Below are 24,046 nucleotides of genomic sequence, written 5' to 3'. Positions count from 1 at the left end.
GTGCGATTAATTAGTAATATCCTCTAGAAATCAATTCCTATTGGCCGAGTCATAGAAACATATAAACCACTTGATATTTTCATCACCATATATTTCATGGCATAAAACAGGCACATGAAATAACAATTTTGACAATGCACAGACTATATCAAAAAATCTAAAGAATTAAAATAACAAATGGATTGATAACATGCATGTTGAAGGAGTTCCACATGCTATTCAAGTGAGAGTTTAACTGGATAATAGAGTAAAATATGCTTGGTTTCTATGATTTAGGCTCTTCTAAAAAATATCAGGAGATCTTATTTGCTCAATTTTTCATAGTTAGTTGATAATGTTATGACATTGAAGTCTTTTAAATTACCCTGGAGTGAATACTGTTGCTGTGCTCATTCATGGTCTTATATTGTTTTGCATCTATGCACTCAGCCGCATGCTTGGTTTTGAATAGATGGAATTTATTCTTTATCCCCTTCTTTAACTAAAACCCATCGATGTATAGTTCTGATTATCCCATAATGTTGCCTGAACACATAATTTCAGTTTACCATTCTATTTCCTTTCTTGAGAGTAATAACTAGTGTCAAAACTGCCAGCAAGATCATTCATGTGCCAGCTTTTGGGTAACTTTGAAATTTCATATGCTTAAGTGGTAAAATTCAAGATATACTGTTTGCAAAACATATTGATATGTCATATATATATATATATAGCAGTTGGTGAATATTCATAAGATCACTTATTTCCAATATTATATTTCCATTTTCAGCTTAAAAAGATGGACACTAAAAAGGTTTAGTTAGGTTGTTAGTAGAAAATCTTTCAAATTTGATCTAATTGAATCTATGCTCTTTCATGTGTAGAGATATTGGTTTTTGTTGGATTGATTGTCAATGCATCCTTATTCACTGTCTACCTTGTCTTTTTTCTTTCTTAAATTATTTAGTACAGTGAACACTGATGGATTCAAACCAAATCTAGAGACTCACCTTGTTCCACTACTTGCAACAAAACCAGAAGAAGCAACTGCAGAATCAAAAGAGAAAGGTACCTCGTCTTCCAAGGCTGCTCATCATCCACAGCTTATGCAGGTATATGTTTTTTTTCTTTTTAATTATGATTGTTTGGAGCAGTTCGATCAATTTAAAATTGATTTAATAATAGTGCACTTGCTATGATTAAGATAAGTTCTCCCTCTCTCTGAATCTGTTAGAAAAATGCTCTAACAAGAAGAGAAAAATCTCTTAGATTGTAATAATATTGTACTTGCTATGATATCTATTAACTCAAATGTGGGTAAGCAATCTAGTGAGGGGGCTGAGTTGGCTTGAATCAGATTTTTAAACATGAAAGTTAAATATATATAAATGGGAAAACAACAATATAATGACGAAGATCACAATAGTAATAAGGGGACAGGTAGTATCGGTGATATAAGAAAGGTGTGTGGGGAGTATGCAGGGTTGGGTCTGACGGATGACGTTAGTGTTCTGCCACAATCTGATTTTTCAGAGCAGCCCAGTTCACCCGTTCTTAGAATTAATCCCACTGGCAGAGTAATTATTTTTGGCCAGGCAGAGTCGGGATTAAAAGAAATCAGAGGGGTTTACACACAAAGTAGTGAGGATGTGGCCTGCAATGTTGATGTTTCCGTAGGAAATAATAACCAAATTTGTAATAATAAGTGTGCTGAACAGAATGGCTCGGTTCAACCAGGACAGTTTCTGGATTCGGTTGATGAGATGCAGCAGAACCGGCTCACTGTCGGAGCCAAAGGAGGCTCTTCAAAAACGAAAACTTTACGTATCCATGGGAAGAATGGAGCAGTGGAATGGCTGGATTTTGTTTTCCTTGACAGGGTGTATTATAGGTCAAACAAAAAACAGTTCAGTAAGTTGTCAGGTAATAAGGTTGAGCGGAAGAATTTATTCGATGCAGGTGTTCCTCAGTCTGGGTTGTGTGACGCTGGGAAAAAGGAGGGGGAGATGGATGAGGTGAACACTTTATGGAATGTGAGTAATTTAATGGGGATAGAATTTAGAGGGGGAAAAAAGCGCTACTGGAAAAGATAGCCGAAAAGGGTATGGGGAGTGGTTTTTAAGGTTCCGGGGTTATAGGGTGTTTTCAAAAATTATTATGTCGAAGCTAGCAATTTTAACGTGGAATATTAGGGGCCTTGGAAGGAAAGAAAAATCGAGAGCGGTTAGAAGTTTGATTATGGAGAAAAAACCATATGTTCTTTTCATCCAGGAATCGAAATTAGATTCGGTTACTCCATGAATTTTGAGAAGATTGGGAGGTAATAAGTTGCGGGGGTGTGCTTGGTCTCCATCAATTGGGACAGCAGGAGGAATTATTTCTTTATGGGATGAGGATGTCTTTACTGTGCAGTCGCAATCTTTGCACAGTAGATATGTTGCTATTATTGGGAAGCTTCAGGGACTAACAGAACATTTTTGTTTTATAAATGTTTATGAACCGTCAGTTGAAGCAGAAAAGCAGGAGTTTTTTAATGACCTTCTGTCGTTTGTGCAACAAGTTGATTGTCCGATTTGTTTGGGGGTGATTTTAATGCTTATCTCTCAAATGATGAGAAAATGGGTGGTTCGCAAAATCGTTTTTCAGTGAGATTATTCAGTGATTTTATTCAACAAGCAAGTTTTCATGATCTTCCATTGGCAGGAGGCAGCTTTACTTGGAGCAATAATAGGGAGCTATCAACCTTTATTAGGTTGGACAGATTTTTTGTGGATCCTCGGTTTTTATCTTTTTTTTCCGAATGTCAGTCAAATCCTACTACCGAGATCGATTTCGGATCATAATGCTATTTTGTTGGAAAACAGTATTGTTAATTGGGGACCAAAGCCTTTTAGGTTCTTCAATTATTTGTTGGACGAAGAAGGATTCATAGAGATGATGGAGCATAAATTGACGAACCTTCAGAGTGGTGGGAGGAAGAGAGGTATCTTCAATGTTCTGAAGGGGTCTAAAGAAGCTATTAAGAGTTGGTCGATGAGCAGACATCTTGAATTGCCTGGGAAAATTTCGGATTTGATTCGGTCCATTCATGATATGGAGTTGGCTTTGCAACAGGGATCCTCTGCTTTTTCAATTGAAGAAGTTGCTAAAGCTAGGAATGAGCTTTGGAAACTTTACAGAAAAGAAGAGCAGATTTGGTTTCAAAAGTCAAGAGTAAAGTGGTTTTTGGAGGGTGATAAAAATTCTAGATTTTTTCATCAATGTACGGCGAATAGAGGGAGAGTAAATCTTATTAAATCTTTGAAGGTTGGAGATGAGTGGATTTCAGATCCTGAGAGAGTAAAGGCTTGCGTAGTTGAGTTTTTCAAAGAGGCGTATAATACGGATAGTTCGTTGGAGGTGGAGCATATGGACTTAAACTTCTCTAAATTGTCATTGGATCAGAGTTTAAGTTTGGAGACACAGTTCACAGAAGAGGAAATTTGGGAAGCGATTTCTTCGACCGATAGTAATAAAGCATCGGGTCCTGATGGGTTGAGTATGGGTTTCTTTAAGAAGTTTTGGCCTCATCTTAAGGAAGGTATTGTACAATTCTTTGATGATTTTTTCAGGGGAAACAATGGGAAAAAGGGGTGAATCACTCCTTTATTACACTCATTCCCAAGAAAGTAAGTCCAGCTGGAGTGGAAGATTATAGGCCTATCAGTTTGGTAGGAGGTCTTTATAAGATTTTGTCAAAGGTGATGTCGAGGAGGCTCAGGGAATGTGTTGATTCGCTCATTGGTCCTTCTCAGTTTGCATTTATTCCAGGAAGGCAAATTTTGAATTGTTCTTTAATCGCAAACGAAGCTATAGACTATTGGAGAAAGAAAGGTCGGAAAGGTATTGTGTTTAAAGTGGACATTAAAAGAGCTTATGATTCGGTTAATTGGAAGTTTCTTCTGAAGACAATGGAATATATGGGTTTCGGTAAGAAGTGGTGCTCCTGGATAGAAACTTGTATTTCTTCGGCAACTATCTCGGTGTTAGTAAATGGGTCTCCTTCGAAGGAATTTTTGATTGCTCGTGGGCTTCGACAAGGTTGCTCATTATCTCCATTGTTGTTCAATCTGATAGGGGAGGTGTTGAGCCTTATGTTGTCAAAGGCGGTTAATGGTGGCCTATTTAGGGGATTCAAGATTGGGGATGATAATAATTACTTTATGTTGTTGCATTTGCAGTTTGCTGATGACCTTATCATTTTCTGTAGTGCAGAGGGATGTGAATTAAAAAATGTGTGTAGGGTCCTTTTATTGTTTGAATTGATGTCTGGGTTGCAATTGAATTTGTATAAAAGCAGAGTTTTTGGTATTAATGTGGAAGAGTTGGAATTAAAAGAGTGGGCTGAGTTGGTCGGATGCTCCGTTGGTGTTTTTCCATCAGATTATCTAGGGTTGCCGCTTGGAGCGAAGAAAAGTTCAGTGTCGTTGTGGGAGCTAGTCATTCAGAAGTTTCATAAGAAGTTGTCGGGATGGAAAGCGGCTTCTCTTTCAATTGCAGGGAGAGTGGTGTTAATAAAATCGGTTTTATGTTCCCTACCAATTTATTACTTGTCTGTTTTCAGGTTGCCTTCTAGTGTCCTATCGAGGTTGAACTCAATAATGGCGAACTTTTTATAGGGTGATTCGAATGGGAAAAGAAGAATTCATTGAGTGAAATGGCAATCTGTATGTAAGCCTACGAAGTTAAGAGGGTTAGGGATTATTGATTTGAATCTCATGAACAGAGCTCTATTGAGTAAATGGATTTGGCGTTTTTTAACTGAATCGAGTGCATGGTGGAAAAGGGTCATATGTTGTAAGAATGGTGTTGACACGAGGGATTTGTCTTTTGAGAGAATGGGCTTTTCGAAAGCTTCATGGGTTTGGAAAGGAGTTATTAATAATTGTTTGGCTAAGGATGAGTTTGGGGATATATTCAAAAATCATTTGAGCTATAAGGCGAGGAGTGGGGAGGCTATTATGTTCTGGCATGATGTGTGGGAGGGGAGAGTGTCTTTTAAAGACAGATTTCCAAGGTTGTACGCTCTTGCAGTAAACAAATGGGGAACGATCTCGGAATTCAGAAAACATAGTCAATCAGGGTGGACTTGGGACATTCAAGTTAGGCAAAATCTTGCGGATTGGGAGTTACAGCTTTGGATCGATTTGAACACCATTTTATGTAGTGTTGTTGTTGACGATTCATTGAATGACATCTCTGTGTGGAAAGGGAACAGGGACGGGGTATTTTCGGTCAAATCTTGCTTAAGACTGATGAATGAGCGAGAGAAGGTGGATTTAGATTGGAATAATATTGTTTGGCTTGGGGGTGCTCCTCCTCGTGTGGAAGTCTTTTTATGGCAGGTTATGAAGATGAAGGTAGGGGTTAAAGTTGAGTTGTTGAAACGAGGAGTTAATGGGGTTATCGATAATCTATGTCCCTTGTGTGGTTTGGATGCTGAAACCGTTTCACACTTATTTATCCTTTGCCCGATAGTGTGGAAGTTATGGTCTTATTTTTATTGAGTTGGAATGTGGCTTTTGCTGTTCCAGAAAGTTCTTCTGTTCTACAAGCAAGATGGAGAGAGTTGGTCCCTCGTTCAAAAATATGGGCCTTTATTCCAAGAGTTGTTATTTGGTCTGTATGGAAGTTAAGGAATGAGATTATTTTTTACGGAAGGAAGATAGACACTGCTATGTTGCATTTCTTAACGAGATATAGACTGGTTTCTTGGTTTGTTGTGAAATTTCCGAATGTCCATATTATGTTCGATTGCCTTGTGGGAAATCCATTTATTGCTGATTCCTGTGTGTATAAGGTTAAATCCGTTGATTCTTCGCTTTCTTGGAAACCTCCTCCTAAAGGTTTTTTCAAGGTTAATGTTGATGGAGCCGTGGAGAAGTCTTGGTGTAAAGGGGGAATTGGTGGTATTATGAGGGATGATGAAGGGGCTGTGTTGGGCACTTTCTCTGAGAGTGTTGGGGGAGGCCCTCCAATTCTGGCAGAGTTAAAGGCTATCCAAGCTGGAATATTATTCTTTTTCAAGTCTAGGTGGAGTTCGAGTGGCAGACTATTGGTGGAGAGTGACAGTAGTAAAGCTGTGGAATGGATAAAGTATCCGAGCTCTTCTCCTACGATTTTCAGTTCGCTAGTCAAGGATATTAGTGAATTGGTAGAGGATAAGATTGTTCTTGTTAAACATGTCAGTAGGACTGTGAATTGTAAAGCGGATGAATTAGCTAAGATAGGAATTGGGTGATCTTTTATTTTTTGATTTCTATAGGTTATTTTGTTTTGTTGGTTCTCTCTGTTATGTGTTGGTTATAATGTAATGATTTATTTGACAGTAATAAAATTATGAGGCACTCTTTTCCTCGTTCCAATGGCTGTCAAGTTAACTAAGGTTTTTTTACGGTTATGAAGGGGGTTTTTGACGAGGCCTCCCATTCTTATCAAAAAGAAAAAGAAAAAGAAATATGCATGAAAATTTAAGGCGCTAATGAATTTGAAATTAGATAAAAGTAGAGAAAGCAAACAGAATGATTTGTAGAAGTTCTTTCCCTTGGCTCCCCTTGTTAAAGGGTCTAGTTTCTTCAAGTTTTAAAACCATCTTTTGAAGGCTAAATAGCCCTTTGCACCATTACCTTTCATTTTGAAGGTATGGGTTTAACTACCTACCTTCCTAAGCTAAGGTAGAAACAAAGTGAGTTATCTAATTAAAATGCACAAAAAGTATCAAGGACATTTAGTTTGGAGAACTCACTTGAGGTTTCCTTTTTCATTTAAAAATAATGATCTATTTAAGGCTAACAATGTCAATCCTTAAGAAATTTCATTTTAGAATAAAGGAAGGAAGAAAACTTTGTTTAATTGCAATAGAGAAGTGTCTGGCTAAAGTGCAAGGACATATATACGACCAGGAGTGACTTCATGGGAATTGGGAAGTATCCGGAAAAGCCTTATATGATTCTTCTCTGGTATCAATTATCAAATTTGGATAATTTCTGTTTTCTGTTATTATGGATGAACCTTTCTATAAGATGTCCTTTTTATGTAATTTGTTACCTTTAAAAGGAAAAGAAAAAAAAGAATATTGCATGAGTAGACTTCACAAATGGTAGTCTGTCCTTTTTGCAGTTGCTTCCTTGCAAGATCCATTGCTACCTATTTTTAATATGTTTCAAAACTTTTTATTCCTAACCTCCTATTATTTTGTTATAATTGTGCAAGATGTAATCATTAATTCTGTTATTTGTGTAAAGTAGGTATCCACCAACCTGGTCTATGTAATTCATGGTGTTGATAGAAAATTTGTGTTAAATATTTTTCTTACATTTGCTTGCAGATTTTGTCAGATGAGCTTGGCTGTGATGTTGATGACATTGCCAATATTGAGTTGAATATTTGTGATACCCAACCTAGTTGTCTTGGAGGCGCAAACAAGGAATTTATATTCTCGGGAAGGTTGGATAATCTTGCTTCGAGTTATTGTGCACTGAGAGCTCTGGTTGATTCATGTGGATCTCCTGGTGATTTATCAAGTGAGCATGCTATTCGGATGGTTGCTTTATTTGATAATGAGGAGGTAAACTTTTGCCAGAGTTGTATAAATTTCTGTATGCTTATCAAAGGAGCTTGAGCCTATTTGAATTATTAGATGGCTTTGAAGTAGTAATTTTGAACATGATGTGATAACGTGGCTTGAGATTGTATGAACCCATCTATTCTCAAAATGAAGTGGGTGTTGAATCAAACTAAAAATGTAGAGGCATAATCACAAATGTTGCAGAATTATTATTGCAAACATGCTTGCAACCTGTTACTGATTTTCTGTTTGCATGTGCTTTCCTCGGGCAATGTGTACTACTTAGCATGCTTTATGTAATCTGAGTTTCCCTTGCTAAAAATTGCTACATCGGGAGATGTTTAATGTAACAAATCTTTTGCTGAGATAATTTCTTAAGAAGCTTGAATACAACTAAAAAATTAGATCCTGGTACAAAAGTACTCATTCTCAAAGTGAATACGTAATTTAAAACTTAATTCATCTACACAAAATCAAATTTTAACAATTATTGAGACAAACATGACTTGTGAGTTGGTTTGCTGTCTGTCAAGGAAGTTATGCTGTACATGCTTCTGGACATTCAAAATTTTTCTGTTATCTGTTAGCACGTGCATACAATCTAGAGTTGGATTCAGCACAGAAATATGCCACATACAAGATTTGTATGAAAGAAATTCTTACCTCAGAGAATTTCTAGTCAAATACTTTAAAAGCTAATTTTATCTGGTAGAAGCATATAAAAGTTTTCATTGCTTTCAAGTTTCAAACCTTTAAGAATCAAAGTGTTTTGACCCTCTAGGGGAGAGAGAGATGAGAGAAAGCGAAGTAGAGAGAGAAAAGTTGAAAGGCAAGGTAGTTTCCGATGAAGTATGGAAAGCTTTTGGGATAATCTTAGTAGAAGAGTGTCTCGTCGTGCGTTAAGGGATATTTTTCTGTCTCTGGGACCTGTGGAGAGGGTTTACATTCCTAAAGAAACTAAAAACTCAAAATATAGATTTTCCACTTTTGCTTTTGTGCAGTTTGGTAGTGAAGATGTTTTGAAAAGGGTGATAGATAGATTTAATGGTGTAGTCATAGATGGGAGGAAGATTTATGTTGGAGTTGCGAGATACAATGAGGTCCGACCAAGATTGATGGAGAAGATCAGTCCAAGGAAGTTGGTTACTAACCACCATTCAGCTGGATCTTCAAAGTCTATAGAGGTTGATGCTGCCAGCAGGAGTTTAAGGGATGACATAACTTATAGAGAAGCAGTGTTGACAAATAGATTGAGTGATCCTGCTCTGGGTCAAAAGGAATTTTCTTCCGCAGGAATGCACAGGGAGAAAACAAAGAAAAATCTGTTGGAGACGTACATTCCGTCTAAGAGCTCCAGCTGGGTCAAAAGATCATTGACGGGGATCATTAAATATTCTTTTGACTTGGAGTTAGTTCAGAAATCTCTTCTTAATGAAGGTTATGATATTCATATCGAAAGTTGGGGTCATGTCTGGAATTCCTGTGTTGTCATTTTTAAATCTAGTGAAGAGATGTTGGAAGCATGGACGTTGAAGAGAACTGGTTTAGGTTTCTGGTTTGATAGATTGGCTCCTCTTCTGAATGAAACTGGTGTCCCTTTAGCGTTCTGCCAGGTCGAGCTATTTGGAGTTCCGTTCTTCTGCTGGAATGAATCCTTTTTCGAAAGATTAGCTGGAAGTTGGGGGTCATTAGTAGAAATTCATGAGTCTACTAAGAACAAGGAAGACCTCTCGTTGGCCAAAATTCTTATTAGAGTAGCTAGTCCCTTTGATGTTCCTGATGTTATTTCTATTGGATCGTATTGCAGATATTTCAAAGTGAGTATTAAAATTGGTTCGTCACTTGAATCTTTAAAACCTTTCTTCAAATTTTCTCCGGTGGTGTGGGACAATGTTGGTGTTTTTCCTGGGGAGGAAGAAGGCCGACGCTATTCTCTGGCAGTCCTTGGAAATCGGGAATCGTCAGAAGAATCTGGGCAGATTGCATTATCTCGGTTGAATAAGGGACTAGTTAGTGGTGGGAAAATAGATAGTGGGGGACATGGTTCCTTGAGTAAGTCAAATAAAGAACTTCCTAAGTGTGGGTAGACAGGTCTAGTGGTTGATATCACTAACCAAAGTGGGGAGCACATGGGGTTGGGGTTGAGGGATTTGTTGATTCAGAATCTCATGCTCTATCGGATGAGAATTGGGCCTTTCCACAGCCTTTGAAGGATATTATTCCTGTAGGGCCGGCTTATTTTTTAAAATGGGTTGGGGATGGGGATAATAACTTAAGTGGCAGCTTTATTTCACGGCCAAATGAATTTTTTTTTAATCTTTCGATTTGTAAGGAGGTTGTTGAAGAGCAGCAGCAGAAGGTATTTCCAGTTGAAGGAACAACAGAGACAGATAATGAAGCTGCAGTTGATTCTGGTAGGAACTCTTTATACTGCCCGAGGAACCAGGTAGGATGCAAAGAGGACTTGCATAATTTGCAGTTGAATCTCAATGAGGAGATTGGGTCTTCTTCGGCCTCAGCATCTCTTATTCGGTCCAATAACTTCAGCATTCGAAGGGAGTTATTTATTTCTTCTCGTAATTCAGGAAGTGTGTGCTCAGGGGATGTTAAGTCCATTAGTTTCTTTGACAGAATTTATAGGAGGGACTTCAGAAATGCAGAAAGGGGATCCATACAACAAGAAAAATTTAATGTTATGCAAAGTTGTCCTAATGCAGCTTTGAATACCAATGAGGAATTGGATTCTACTTTTGATGGAGCCTCTTCAAACGAATTTGTGGAGAGTGTCGTTGAAGGAAGATTTTCAGAAGGAGATTGCCCTAGTTTGAATCATGGTTTGTTGATTAGAAGAGCAAAAAGAATTTTGACTAGGGAAGCCCTAGATATTGTGAGCGTAGATACAGCCTATTCTCCGGCTTTTTCTGCTTTTCTGGAAGAAGCTTTAGCTACATGGGAAGTTAGTAAGCTCTTGGGGGTTTCTTTCAAAGAATGAAAAGAAGCTTTCTTAGAAAAAGTCATGAGTCTAGAGAGAGTTTCGAAGGGGTTCATTCAAGGTGGGCTTGGAAGTTGTGTTTAGTCTTTTTCTATGAGTCAAAAGTTAGCTATTGTGTCTTGGAATGTCAGGGGCTTGGGGAAGAAAGAGAAGCAGCGAGCTGTTCAAAAATTGGTTTATGAGAAGAAACCATCCTTTCCTTTTTTTGCAAGAAACAAAAGTGGAGGTCTGTCCAAGGTCTTTCTTGAGAAGAAGTGGTCTTAATTATCTTCAAGGGTTTGTTGATTCACCAACAGAAGGTTCATTAGGGGGTTTACTAGTTTGTTGGGATGAAACTGTTTTTGAGATAGAAGACCAGCAGATTCATAGGAGATTTATTGCTATTTTTGGAAAATTTAAGTTGAATCAATTTAAATGTGGGTTTATTAACGTATATGGCCCCTCGGTGGAGGAATAGAAAGCAAGTTTCTTTGAGGAGCTTGGCTTGTGTTTAAATGGTATTACCAGTCCGTTTTGTGTTGGAGGGGACTTTAATGCTTATTTAACAGAAGGGGAGAAGGATGGGAAAGCTCAAAACAGAAATTCAATGGAGATTTTCAGCCAGTTTGTTCATCAATCGGGTTTAATCGATATTCCATTAATTGGGGGTAATTTTACTTGGAGCAACAACTGGGAAGATCCTACTTTTGTTAGATTGGATAGGTTTCTGTTGAGTATTAATTTCTCTTCTGCATTTTCGAATATTACCCAACTTCTACTTCTGAGATTAATTTTTGACCATAATGCAATTTTATTACAGAGGGGATGATAATTGGGGTAAGAAACCTTTCAGATTGTTCAATTATTTAATGTATAAGACTGGGTTTAATGAGAAGGTGGAAGCTGCCATTGAAGAATGCAAGAAAGGTTAGAGAAAAGCTTGTATTTTGAGTATCTTAAGGAGCTCCAAATCAGCTATTAAAAACTGGTCTGGAACAAGAAATCAGTTTCCTGGTGCTGCCATTTCTGATCTAGAAGCAAAGATTCATCAAATGGAGAAGGATTGTCAAGATCAGCAGATTATGAAGGGTCCAGATACAACAGCAGAATTGTGTTCTTTGAGATCAGAATTATGGCGATTATATAGGATTGAAGAGCAAATTTGGATTCAAAACTCTAGAGTGAATTGGATAAAAGATGGCGATCGAAATACAAAATTTTTTCACACTTGTGCCTCAATTAGGAAATGTTTGAATTCTTTGAATGCTATTAAGGTTCAAGATGAGATTATTTATGATCCACTTCTTATCAAAGCGAGGGTCCGGGATCATTTTTATGAAGCTTATAATTCTAAGACTACTCTGGAAGTGGAAGAGATGAACCTGAATTTTACAAGAATCTCTTTAGAGCAAAGCTACACTTTAGAGAAGAGGTATACAAAAGAAGAAGTGCGGGAGGCTTTGAATTCATGTGACAGCAACAAAGCGCCAGGACCGGATGGGCTGAATATGGGTTTCTTTAAAAGGTTTTGGTCCATTTTGAAATACGATATTCTGGAATTTTTTCATAAATTCTATTTGGAGAAAAATTGGGAGCATGGTATTAATCACACTTTCATAACCCTCATCCCAAAGGGTTCTAATATTGGTGGTTTAGATGATTTCAGGCCTATTAGTTTATTAAGTGGAATGTATAAGATCCTTTCGAAATGTCTTTTGAGAAGGTTGAGGAGTTGTATGGATGATGTTATTAGTGTTTCGCAGTTTGCCTTTATTCCCGGACGGCAAATCTTGGACTGCTCCATTATAGCTAATGAAGGAATAGATTTTTGGAGAAAGAAAGGTTTGAAGGGCTGCGTTTTTAAGATAGATTTTAGGAAGGCTTATGATACGGTGGACTGGGATATTCTTTTTAAGGTTATGGATAAAATGGGTTTTGGAGAAAAATGGTGCAGTTGGGTTAGAAGATGTGTGTCTACAGCCTCGGTATTTGTTTTGGTTAATGGTGTGCCTATAAAGGAATTTCCTATGTCTAGAGGACTTAGACAGGGCTTCTCCCTTTCCCCATTGTTTAATTTAATAGCAGAGCTTCTTAATCTTATGTTACACAAGGCTGTCTCTTTGGGGATGTTCAGTGGTTTGGTTATTGGTAAAGACGACGGTTCTTTTTTGTTATCACATCTTCAATTTGCAGATGACCTAATTATTTTCTGCAGTGCTTCCAAGACGCAAATTATGAATATCAAGAGAGTTCTTAGAGTTTTTGAAGTGATGTCCGGTCTACAACTTAATCAGCAAAAGCAAGTTATTTAGCATCAATATTGAAGAGGAAGAGATCAAGGAATGGGCTGGTGATCTTGGGTGTGCTATGGGCACTCTTCCGTCTGATTATTTAGGTTTGCCACTTGGAGCAAGCAGAAATTCTGCTGCTTTGTGGGATCTGGTCGTTCAGAAATTCTATAACAAGTTGTCCGGTTGGAAGGCAAGAACACTCTCTTTGGCAGGGAGATTGGTAATGTTGAAATCGGTATTGTGCTCTTTACCTACTTACTATCTGCCTTTGCTTAAAATTCCAACACCAGTGAATTCGAAGTTAAATTCCATCATGGCTAATTTTTTATGGGGAGGTACTGCAGATTTTAAGAAAATACATTGGGTAAATTGGTTTACAGTGTGTGAACCAAAAGGCAATGGTGGGTTGGGTGTGTTTAACATTAATCTTATGAATAGGGCTTTATTAGAAAAATGGTTTTGGAAGTTTGCTAATGGTAGGGATTCAGTTTGGAAGAAGATGATTTGCTCCAAATACAATTTGAACACTGATCTGATTTTTTTCAACAGCAAAGTACCAAATAATGCTTCTTGGTTGTGGAAATCGGTGGTTAATAATCATTATAAGGATGATCAGTTGGCGAGAAGGTTCGAAGCATGTTTCAAATGAAAGTGGGTAATGGGTCTAGCATAAATTTTGGTTCGATATTTGGGCTTTAGATCATCCTTTGAAGATTGTTTTTCCGAGAATCTTTGCCCTTTCTCTGAATCAGTTTGGGAAGTTAAATGAGTTCGGTTAGTTCAAATCTTCAGGGTGGATTTGGTATGTGCAATTGAGAAGAAACCTGTGTAATTGGGAGCTGGAACAGTTCTCAAATTTTCAGACCATCATTCATAATTTTAGTCTTCTCCAAGAGTCCAAAGATGGTTTGATTTGGAAAGGGAATGGGGAAGGTATTTTTTCTCTCAACTCTTGTTTGAAGACCTGTTTTCTTGGACCGGCAGAAGATACTTTCTGGAAAACTTGTATTTGGAGGGGGCTGGTCCCCCCAAAAATAGAGACTTTTATGTGGCAATTAGCGCACCAAAAATTGGCGGTTAAGTTGGAATTATAGAAACGAGGAGTTTCGGGGATTGTTGATATTTCTTGTCCTATGTGCAGAAAAGAGTTTGAGTCTGTCACTCATCTTTTTTTCTCCTGCACGATTGCATGGTCCCTCTGGAATAAGTTTCTTAAGCTTTGGAAATTTAGTTCGGTTCTTCATGCTAATGTTCATGGATTTTTAATTGCTTGGTATGATATTGTGCCTACTTCTGTTTGGTCCTTAATTCCGGGAGTTGTGCTTTGGACTATTTGGAAATTCAGAAACGAATTGGTGTTTGAAGGAAGGTCTTTAGATCAGATTGAGTTATTCTTCATGGCTAAAATTAGGCTAGCTTCATGGTTCTTAGCTAAATTCAAAGATGTTCCTATCTCTAAAGAATCTATTATTAATGATCCAACCATTGCAGATTCTTGCTATTCTACTACACATTCGGTCCAAAAAGTAATCTCCTTGATCCCCCCTCCTAAGGGATATTTAAAGTTGAATGTGGATGCAGTAGTTTGCAAGGATTGGCGTAAGAGTGGTGTAGGTGGTCTATTAAGAGATGAGTTTGGCGATGTCAAGGGTTCTTTCAAGGAAAAAGCTGGTCCAGGTTCTCCTATTTTGCTAGAACTTATAGCCATCAAAAGGGGTCTAACTATCTTTGTCTCTATTCTTCAGTGTTTTAAGTCTCAGTGGATTGTTGAATCTGACAGCAAGTCTGTTGTGGATTGGATTAAGAACTTGGAGAATTATCCTACAGGTTTTCGGGGATTAGCCAAAGAAGTTGCTGATATGATAAAGGTTTTGCAGGGTGCTATTAAATGGGTAGACAGAACTGCTAATATTGAAGCAGATACATTAGCTAAGGCTGGTATTGGGTAGTTTTTTTTTTGGCTGGTTGGGTTTTGAGGTTTCTCCTTTTTGTCAGATGTGTCAAGGTGTGTTGCGGGTTGTTTTTGTAAGGGGATTGTCTGGTTTAAACATTATGTAATCTTCCTGTTATTAATAAAATTTGAGGCACTCTTTTCCTCCTTCCACTAATTAAGGAAAACCGATCGGTGTTCCTTTAATCAAGAAGAGGGTTTTTAACGAGACTTCCACTTTCTATAAAAAAAAAGAATCAAAGTGTTTTTTTTAAAGTGATTTGCTATATTAAGATGTTTTTGTTCTTTATTAGGCATGTTTATGTAGTATTCTTTCTGTAAATATTGAGTCTTTTTATTCTCATCTTTCTCCTATAATTATACAATCATAGAATTCTTACTTGTGTTCGACAGGTAGGTTCAGACTCATATCAAGGAGCAGGGGCACCAACTATGTTTCAGGCCATGAGACGCATTGTTGGTTCGTTAGCCAATAGTTATGCCGGTGAGAGTGCCTTTGACCGTGCAATTCGCCAGTCTTTTCTTGGTATGCATCTACTGGAAGCTTTTAATTGCACAATTGAACTCTTTGTATTGCTTTTGTTCAGAATTGAGTTAACGCTTTTATTTCTTTAGAGAATATTTATTCATCGTCTTAAAAGGGAAAAGAGAAAGGTCTTTTTATTCTATTTTTAGAAGGATGAGAGAAAAGTCTTAACCTTTGCATGTCAAATATGCAAAACAGGGAAAAGGAGTATATTTGCATGGTATGTAAAAGATGAGTGAGAAAGGCAGAGAGAGAAATAGAGAGCTTGTGACAGGTCGTTCATCTTCCGATAAGGAATGGACTGTTTTCGTAGACAATCTTAGTAAGAGAGTTACTAGAAGAGAGTTAAGAGAGATTTTCAATATTTATGGTCGTGTTTTAAGGGTTTTTATTCCAAGTTTTATAGTGAAACCAAATTATAAGTCATCAACATTCGCCTTTGTGCAATATGCGATGGAGGAAGGTTGTAGAAGAGCGATTCAGAATGTCAATGGAACGTTGATAGATGGGAAGAGAGTCTTAGTGGGGGTTGCAAAGTATAAGAAGGAAATGAGAAGAGCAACTGATGCCAAAAAGTTCCAGGTGGAAGGTAATAAGCAAGTGAGAGGGGAGGAAGGTAGGCAGAAGGAGGTTATGGAAAAGCCGAGTAGCCTGAGGGATGGTAGAACGTATAAGGAGGTGGCGAATGTGGAGGAAAGAGCGGAGCATGATAGGGCGGGAATTAAGGGAGGAGAAAAATTGAAAGCAAATGGGTTAAGGAACGTATGGGAAATGCACATTCCTTCTGAAGATTCAAGTTGGGTGAAGAATTCTTTAACAGGGGTCTTAAAATATCCTCTTCAGTCTGATATGGTGAAAAAGGCTCTGGCGAAGGAGGGTTATGAGGTCAAAATAGTAAGTTGGGGATACGTTAGGAATGCTTATATCGTTATATTCAGTTCTAATGAAGATTTCTTAAAGGCTTGGTCGAACATTAGAGAGAAGTTGTTCCTTTGGTTTAAATGGTTATCTCCATTGTTGAACGAAGCAGGAGTTCCATTGGCGTACTGCTTGGTAGAGTTGGTGGGGTTACCATTTCTTAGCTGGTCTGTACCTTTTCTGGAGAAACTTGCAAGAACGTGGGGAGAGCTCGTGAGTATCATAGAGGAGACAAAGAATAGAGATGATCTTTCTTCAGTGAGATTACTGTTAAGGGTTGCAAGTCCTTTTGATATACCCGAATATACTTATGTAGGGTCATATGGAAGATCTTTTAAAGTCAAAATCAATATGGGACCGAAGTGTTACAAATTCCAAGCTGGAAACGGAGATGAGTTGCAGAAGTATTATGTTGATGGGAGCAGTGATGATTATTCGAAGGAGGATGAAGGAGTTAGCTCAGAGAAGGAAGAAGACAAGTGGGAGAAGTCAGCAGAGGAAGTATGGTCAAAGGTGGACACGTGGCTACAGCAGGGACAAGAAAGTGGGAGGTTAGAAAGTGGTGGGGAACATTCTCTGAAACATAAGTCCCACACGAAATCTATAATTAATGGGTTGTCAGACCCTTTTGAATTTGAATTTGAATCTAATTCCTATAGAGATTGTGCGGGGCTTGGGCTGCGAAAGGAAATGGATCAGTTACATTCAGCCCAATCGGATTCTAATAGGGAATCATCTTCACCAGTCTATAAAATAATTCCTGCTGGGCCTGCTGTTAAAATTAAGTGGGATGGGTTGGATAAGCAAAACAAGTTCCAGTCTCTTTATGAATTAATGGAAGATGATAGTTGTAATATTATAGAAGAGGATAATGAGGAAGGCCAGGGTGGTGAATTTACTGATCGTGGTAAGATAGAAGAAGGAAGTTTCGGGCAGGAGGAAATTAATGAAGGATCTATGAAGAGCTCTAAAAGTTGGAAAATGGGACATTCAGCTTATGCATGTGTGTCAATTAGAAGTGCACTCGGGGGTAGGAGAGAAAGAGGTCGATATGCTAGAGTCTATAGAAGGTCAAGAAATAGACGAATTTAGTTAGGTGCAAATAACGAAACATAATTATTTTGTTCAGAGGTTAATCCGAATCAAGGACAGAAGGCAAATAAAAGCAGATATTTTCAGCAGAGTTCTTCAGAATATAGGGGAGTTGGACAGGAAAAGGATATCAATTGTTCAATAGATGTTCAGAAGACACCTAATGTCCCATTAATTTGTAGTAATCATTCAAAGAGTTTGGCTGCAGCTTCTAATATTGCTTCAGGGACACGATTTAATGAAAGAAGGAAGAGAAGAGCTCTAATCAGTGAAGCTTTGGAAATGGTTAATATTTCTACTGCTTCTTCTCATTTCTCGAAGCTGTTAGAGGAAGCAATGGTCACATGGGAAGTGTGTCAGTTGTTAGGTATTTCTTTCAAGGAAGGGAAGAAGGCTTTTATTGATAAAATTGTGAGTCTTGAAAATGGTTTGGTGGTAGGAAGGGAAGGGTGATATGCTGGTTTGCAGGGTATATTTTTTGGTGTTTGGGTTTGAAGTCAGTATATGTAGAAGTTTAGTATCCTTACTTGGAACATTAGAGGTTTAGGGAGGAGGGAAAAATCTTTAGCAGTTGCAAGGCAAGTTAAGAAGTTCAAACCTGCTATGATTTTTATTCAAGAATCTAAACTTGATCAGTGTCGTGCATCAGGAAATTTGCTGAAGGGAGTGATGGTTTCTCCTGCACAGGGGTCTAAAGGTGGATTGATTAGTATGTGGAATGAAAACATTTTCAATGTCACTAACCAGCATGTTCATAGTAGGTTTATCACATTAGTGGGGAATTTTTTTGAATGGCCAAAAGGAGTTTGTCTTCCTTAATATCTATGGACCTGTTATTGAAGCTGAAAAGGAGGAATTCTTTGGGGAGCTGTTGAGTTTTGTTAATTTGTTGAATTTGTCAGTTTGTATTGGGGGTGATTTTAATGTGTATCTTGTTCCGGAAGAAAAGCAAGGGAGATCACAAAATTGGCATGCTATTGAAACTCTTAGATCATTTGTACAACAAGCTAACCTTATGGATCTGCCTATGTCAGGAGGAACTTTCACCTGGTGCAGTAACAGAGAGTTGTCAACATGGGTTAGACTAGATCGATTTCTAATTTGTGGCAGATTTTTGAATAGCTTTCCTAGGATTTCACAATGCCTGTTACCAAAATCAATTTCAGATCATAATCCGGTCTTGTTGGAGGATGTTAGTCACAATTGGGGCCCCAAACCCTTTAGTTTCTTTAATTTTCTGTTAGAGGTGAAAGGGTTTGATGATTTGGTTGAAGGTTGTGTGGTTGATGAGAAGAAGAAGAGGAATAGAGGGGGGATTTTCAGGCTGTTACAAAATGCGAAGAAGATGATCAGAAATTGGCGTGGAAGTAGTCATTTAGGGCTGGCAGACTCCATTTCACTGCTTGAAGTGAAAATAAACGACTTGGATTTAAAGTCACAAGGTGGAATGTTGTCTACAGGGGAATGGGATCAGTTGATTGAATTCAAAAATGAGCTGTGGAGATTGTTAAGGATCGAGGAAAGTATTTGGTGGCAGAATTCAAGAAATAGATGGATCATAAACGGAGACAAAAATACGAGGTTTTTTCACCTTAGTGCTATGAAAAGAAATATGTCATGATCACGAGAGATAGAAATCGGAGAAAACGGAGGAGAATTAGGGAAATTGAAAATAGGGTTAGGGATTTCAATTAAAGGGAGGTTAGGAAATTTAATTAAGGGGAGGGGTGCTACCAGCAGTGAAGGAAGTCACGCCAACAGCACCCAACAGCACCAGCAAGGAATCTAACTGTTAGAGACAGTTGTATTGCCAGCTGTAAATGGTTGGTATAATGTAAATATATAAGCAATGATCTAGGTAGGGCAAAACGCATGAAATGAATGAATGAAAACTTCTTCCTGTAATCTCTCTTATTTCTTCTTCTAAAACCTATTTCTTCTTCGATATTTCTTCTCTACTAAATCCAGCCTATAACAATTGGTAATCAAAGCCATCAATTCCTGGCAGCTTGAAGCAAAAAAAATCAAGGCATGGCAGCCTCTATTAATCTTTCTTCGATTCAGAGGCAGCTTGACGATCTCACGAAGATGATAAAGCATACAACGGCTAAATCAACCCCTCCTAAATGGTGGCAGAAGCAGGACAGTCGATTGAGTATGTTGGAATCAAAAATGGCGTCGCAGCAGAGAGATGTGGAGCACATATTACATATTCTGACTGGTAAAAAGTGTGAGCAAAAACATGATGATTCTCAAGTGTTTGATAAATTGCCAACATCAAAGCCATCAATTTGTTCGGCTGGGAACAACACTGCTTTTGGGGATTATATTGTGATTGTGGCTGCATGCCGCACTCCAATTTGCAAGTCAAAGCGTGGAGGCTTTAAGGATACACCTGCAGATGATTTGCTAGCCCCTGTTTTGAAGGCTTTGATTGATAGAACAAAGGTGAACCCAAGTGAAGTGGGGGATATTGTTGTCGGTTCAGTGTTGGCTCGTGCTACACTCAGAGCAATACAGTGTAGGATGGCAACATTCTATGTTGGGTTCCCCGATACAGTGCCTATTAGAACTGTCAACGGACAATGTTCATCGGGCCTACAAGCAGTTGCCGATGTTGCTGCTTCCATAAAAGCAGGATTTTATGATATCGGCATTGGTGTTGGATTGGAGAGCATGATAACGGATGGTTTAGTTTCTGGGTTTGAGGAAGTTAACCCAAAGACAGATAGCTTTGCCCAAGCCCAGGATTGTCTTCTTCCTATGGGCATTACTTCTAAAAACGTTGCACAACGCTATGGTATCACAAGGCAAGAGCAAGACCAGGCCTCTGTTGAATCACATCGGTGGGCAGCTGCTGCAACATCATCTGGTAAATTCAAAGAAGAAATTATTCTTGTAGCCATAAAGATTGTGAATCTTAAAACTGGAGAAGAGAAGGCAATCATAATTTCAGAGGACGATGGTATCCGCCCTGATACAAACATGGCAGGTTTAGCCAAATTGAAGCCTGCTGGAAATGCTAGCCAAGTGAGTGAAGGTGCAGAAAGGTGTAAGTTCAATCCTGTCAAAATTGGGAGGGATAAACTTGTAGAAGAGAATGACCCTTACAAGTTTAGATTATTGCTAATGGGAATCAATCTTAAAGATGTGCGAGTAGAGGTCGAGAAGATAATTGGAAAGGGCAGTGGTTTTGTTGCTGTGGAGATTCCATACTATCTTGATGAAGCCACAAGATGGGGTTTGGAAGTCTCTGAGCTTAAGAAAAAGCTTGTAACTTCTAGGTCCAAGGGCAGCACCGTTAGGGCCTTGGTTGTAATAAATCCAAGCAAACCAACAAGACAGGTTCTTGCTGAGAAAAATCAGAAGGCAATCAAAGTTGTTGAAGTTGAGAAAAGGGCACCAGATGCATACTACTGCCAACGTCTCCTCACTGCCAAACATCCGAAAATATTGAAATCGCATTCCGTTTGCTCTCAAGCTACCACAGTTCCTAGATCAAATTTCGCCTTCGATTATCATTCTCCTGCTTTACCTATCTCCAAGCCAATCAATCTCCGTTTATGTGGACTCATAAAGGAAGCCTTCGGATTATCCGGTTTGACTCACTCGTGTTCTAGCCGAGTTCGGTTCACGAGTCGTGGACATTCCAAGAGAATCTCTGCTTTAGCAGAAAACAACGGAACTCCTCCGAAATCTTTTGATTATGATTTGATTATCATTGGCACTGGCGTCGGTGGCCATGGAGTTGCGTTGCATGCCGTTGAGAAGGGTTTGAAACTGCTATTATCGAAGGAGATGTGGTGGGGGGAAAGTGTGTGAACAGAGGTTGTGTTCCTTCAAAAGCTCTCATGGCTGTGAATGGTAAGATGCGTGAACTTCAGAGTGAGCATCACATGAAGGCTTTGGGTTTGCAGGTTTCTGCTACTGAATATGACAGACAGGGAGTTGAAGACCATGCAAATAACCTTGCTTCGAAAATTCGAAGCAGTTTGATTAATTCAATGAAGGCACTAGGAGTAGACATATTGATTGGTGTCGGTACTATTGTGGGTCCTCAAAAGGTGAAATAGGGGAAGGTTGGTTTTCCTAATAACATAATAACTACAAAGGATATTACCATTGCCACTGGCTCCGTTCCTTTTGTTCCCAAGGGCAATGAGGTCGATGGGAAGACTGTTATTACTAGTGACCATGCCCTGAAATTGGAGTCTGTTCCTGATTGGATTGCGATTGTAGGAAGTGGTTATATTGGTCTTGAATTCAGTGACGTATACACTGCACTTGGCAATGAGGTCACATTTATTGAAGCTTTAGATCAGCTTATGCCTGGATTTGATCCTGAGATTGGTAAGCTGGCCCAAAGGGTGCTGATCAACCCTAGGAAAATTGATTATCATACAGGAGTGTTTGCAACGAAGATCACCCCTGCAAAGGATGGGAAACTAGTGACTATTGAGCTTATTGATGCCAAGAATATGGAACCCAAAGACACATTGGAGATAGATGCAGCCTTAATGGCAACCGGAAGGGCTCCATTTACTAATGGTCTCGGGTTGAAGAATCTTAATGTAGTAAAACAAAGGGGTTTCATTCCTGTTGATGAGAGAATGCGAGTAAATGATGCAAGTGGCAATCTGGTTCCTCACTTGTATTGCATCGATGATGCAATCGGGAAAATGATGCTTGTTCATGCATCAAGTGTACAAGGGTCATTTCGAGGGAAGGAGAATGTCATGAATACATGGGAAGTAAACAAAGAAAGCAGCAGGAATCAGTTACTAAAACAACTTTTGAATCTGAAAATTTTTCAGACAGAGGTATTAAGACAAAGGACAGAATTTACCTGAAGTTTCGGTCTTACCATCAAACCTCACTTGCTCTTCGAAAAGGATTAAGGCTGGCAGTAAGGGTCTATGGTACTGCTATCTATAGTTTTTGGTGGAAGGTGTTTGGCAACTTGAGTTTTTTAGATGATGGTGTATTTAACCTCAAGAAGCACAATCAGGTTATCACTCAATTGTTGCTGCAATGGATGAACTTAAGGTTGGAAAACGTCATTGGGGTAAACTATATTGTGCTTAAGGCACAATTGTTAGGTTTTGATCCTTGGGGACAAGGATCCTTTCAAGGAGGGGGTATTGTCATGATCATGAGAGAGATAGAAATCGGAGAAGACGGAGGAGAATTAGGGAAATTGAAAATAGGGTTAGGGATTTCAATTAAAGGGAGGTTAGGGAATTTAATTAAGGGGAGGAGTGCTGCCAGCAGTGAAGGAAGTCACGGCAACAGCACCCAACAGTACCAACAAGGAATCTAACTATTAGAGATAGTTGTATTGCCAGCTGTAAATGGTTGGTACAATGTAAATATATAAGCAATGTTCTAGGTAGGGCAAAAGGCATTAAATGAATGAATCAAAACTTCTTCCTGAAATCTCTCTTATTTCTTCTTCTAAAACCTATTTCTTCTTCGATATTTCTTCTCTACTAAATCCAGTCCATAACAAAATAGTGTCAATACTATTCATTCTCTGAAAATTGAAGGGGTGGTAATTTCGGATCCAGTTAGGATAAAAAACAGTGTTTATGAGTTTTTCAGGACTGCCTACAACATTAAAGCAGCTTTAGAGGTTGAGGGCCTAGAGTTTGATTTTATGAAAATATCAGCAGCTCAAAGGGTTTATATGGAGGAGGAATTTACAGAGCAAGAAGTATGGAATGCAATTTCTTCTTCTGATAGTGCTAAAGCTCCCGGTCCGGATGGTTTTACCATGGGTTTTTATAAGATATTCTATCAAAAGTGCTTTCAAAGAGACTTATTTCTTGTGTCAAAGATATTATTAGTCCTAACCAGTTTGCATTTATTCCGGGGAGACAATTGTTGGAATGTGCTTGTGTGGCAAATGAAGGAATTGATAGTTGGAGGAAACAAGGGCTTAAAGGGGTTGTCTTTAAAGTAGACTTCAGCAGAGCCTATGACATAGTGTAATGGCAGATTGTTATAAGGTTATTGAAAGAGATGGGTTTTGGTGATAGGTGGTGTTCTTGGATCACACAGTGTATTTCCACATCTTCTATATCGGTCCTACTCAATGGGTCCCCTATAGAAGAATTTCTTATTGAAAAAGGATTAAGGCAAGGATGTAGCCTCTCTCCTATTATGTTCAATGTTGTTGGGGAATTACTTCACAAGATGTTGACAAAAGCAGTGGATTTGGGACTGTTTCAAGGGTTTTCGTTCGGCAATGATCAAAATTCCTTTAATTTATCACACCTTCAGTTTGCGGACGATCTAATTATATTTTGTCGAGTCTCTATTACTCAGATCAAGAATGTTAGAAGAGTTTTGAGGATTTTTAGCCTAATGACGGGGCTCCATCTCAATTTAGCCAAAAGTAAACTTTATGGCATTAATATGGAGAATGACTTACTTGAAGAATGGGCGAGGGATATTGGCTGTTCAATTGGCTCTTTCCAGACAGTTTATTTAGGCCTTCCATTGGGGGCAAAAAAGAATTCAGAGAAGTTGTGGGAGCCGGTCATAGAGAATTTTAGTAGAAAATTGGCGGGGTGGAAAGCTTCATCTTTATCCATGGCTGGTAGATTGGTGCTTATTAAGTCGGTACTTTCATCTTTACCCATTTTTTACCTATCTATTTTCAAGATGCCATCTACTATATCTCAACAGTTAAATTCTTTGATGTCGAATT

General features: G+C 38.5%; 1 protein-coding gene and 1 pseudogene across 3 annotated transcripts in view; both read left to right on the top strand.

Annotated features, from left to right (window-relative positions):
* LOC120129048 (probable aspartyl aminopeptidase) overlaps positions 1-24,046 on the top strand; it is a 30,312-nt gene that overhangs the window by 1,549 nt on the left and 4,717 nt on the right. For all 3 annotated transcript variants that reach the window (XM_039146657.1, XM_039146655.1, XM_039146656.1), the window contains exons 4-6: positions 947-1,091; positions 7,346-7,585; positions 15,192-15,324. In XM_039146657.1, coding sequence (XP_039002588.1) covers positions 947-1,091; positions 7,346-7,585; positions 15,192-15,324 — 518 coding nt within the window. The remainder of the gene's footprint in view (positions 1-946; positions 1,092-7,345; positions 7,586-15,191; positions 15,325-24,046) is intronic.
* On the top strand, positions 19,366-23,325 carry LOC120129012 (annotated as a pseudogene).

Source organism: Hibiscus syriacus, unplaced genomic scaffold (assembly GCF_006381635.1).
Source record: "Hibiscus syriacus cultivar Baekdansim isolate YM2019G1 unplaced genomic scaffold, ASM638163v2 tig00110482_pilon, whole genome shotgun sequence".
Classification (NCBI taxonomy): Eukaryota; Viridiplantae; Streptophyta; class Magnoliopsida; order Malvales; family Malvaceae; genus Hibiscus; species Hibiscus syriacus.
The sequence above is the reverse complement of the archived record's forward strand: the minus strand, read 5'-3'. Positions and strand labels throughout refer to the sequence as shown.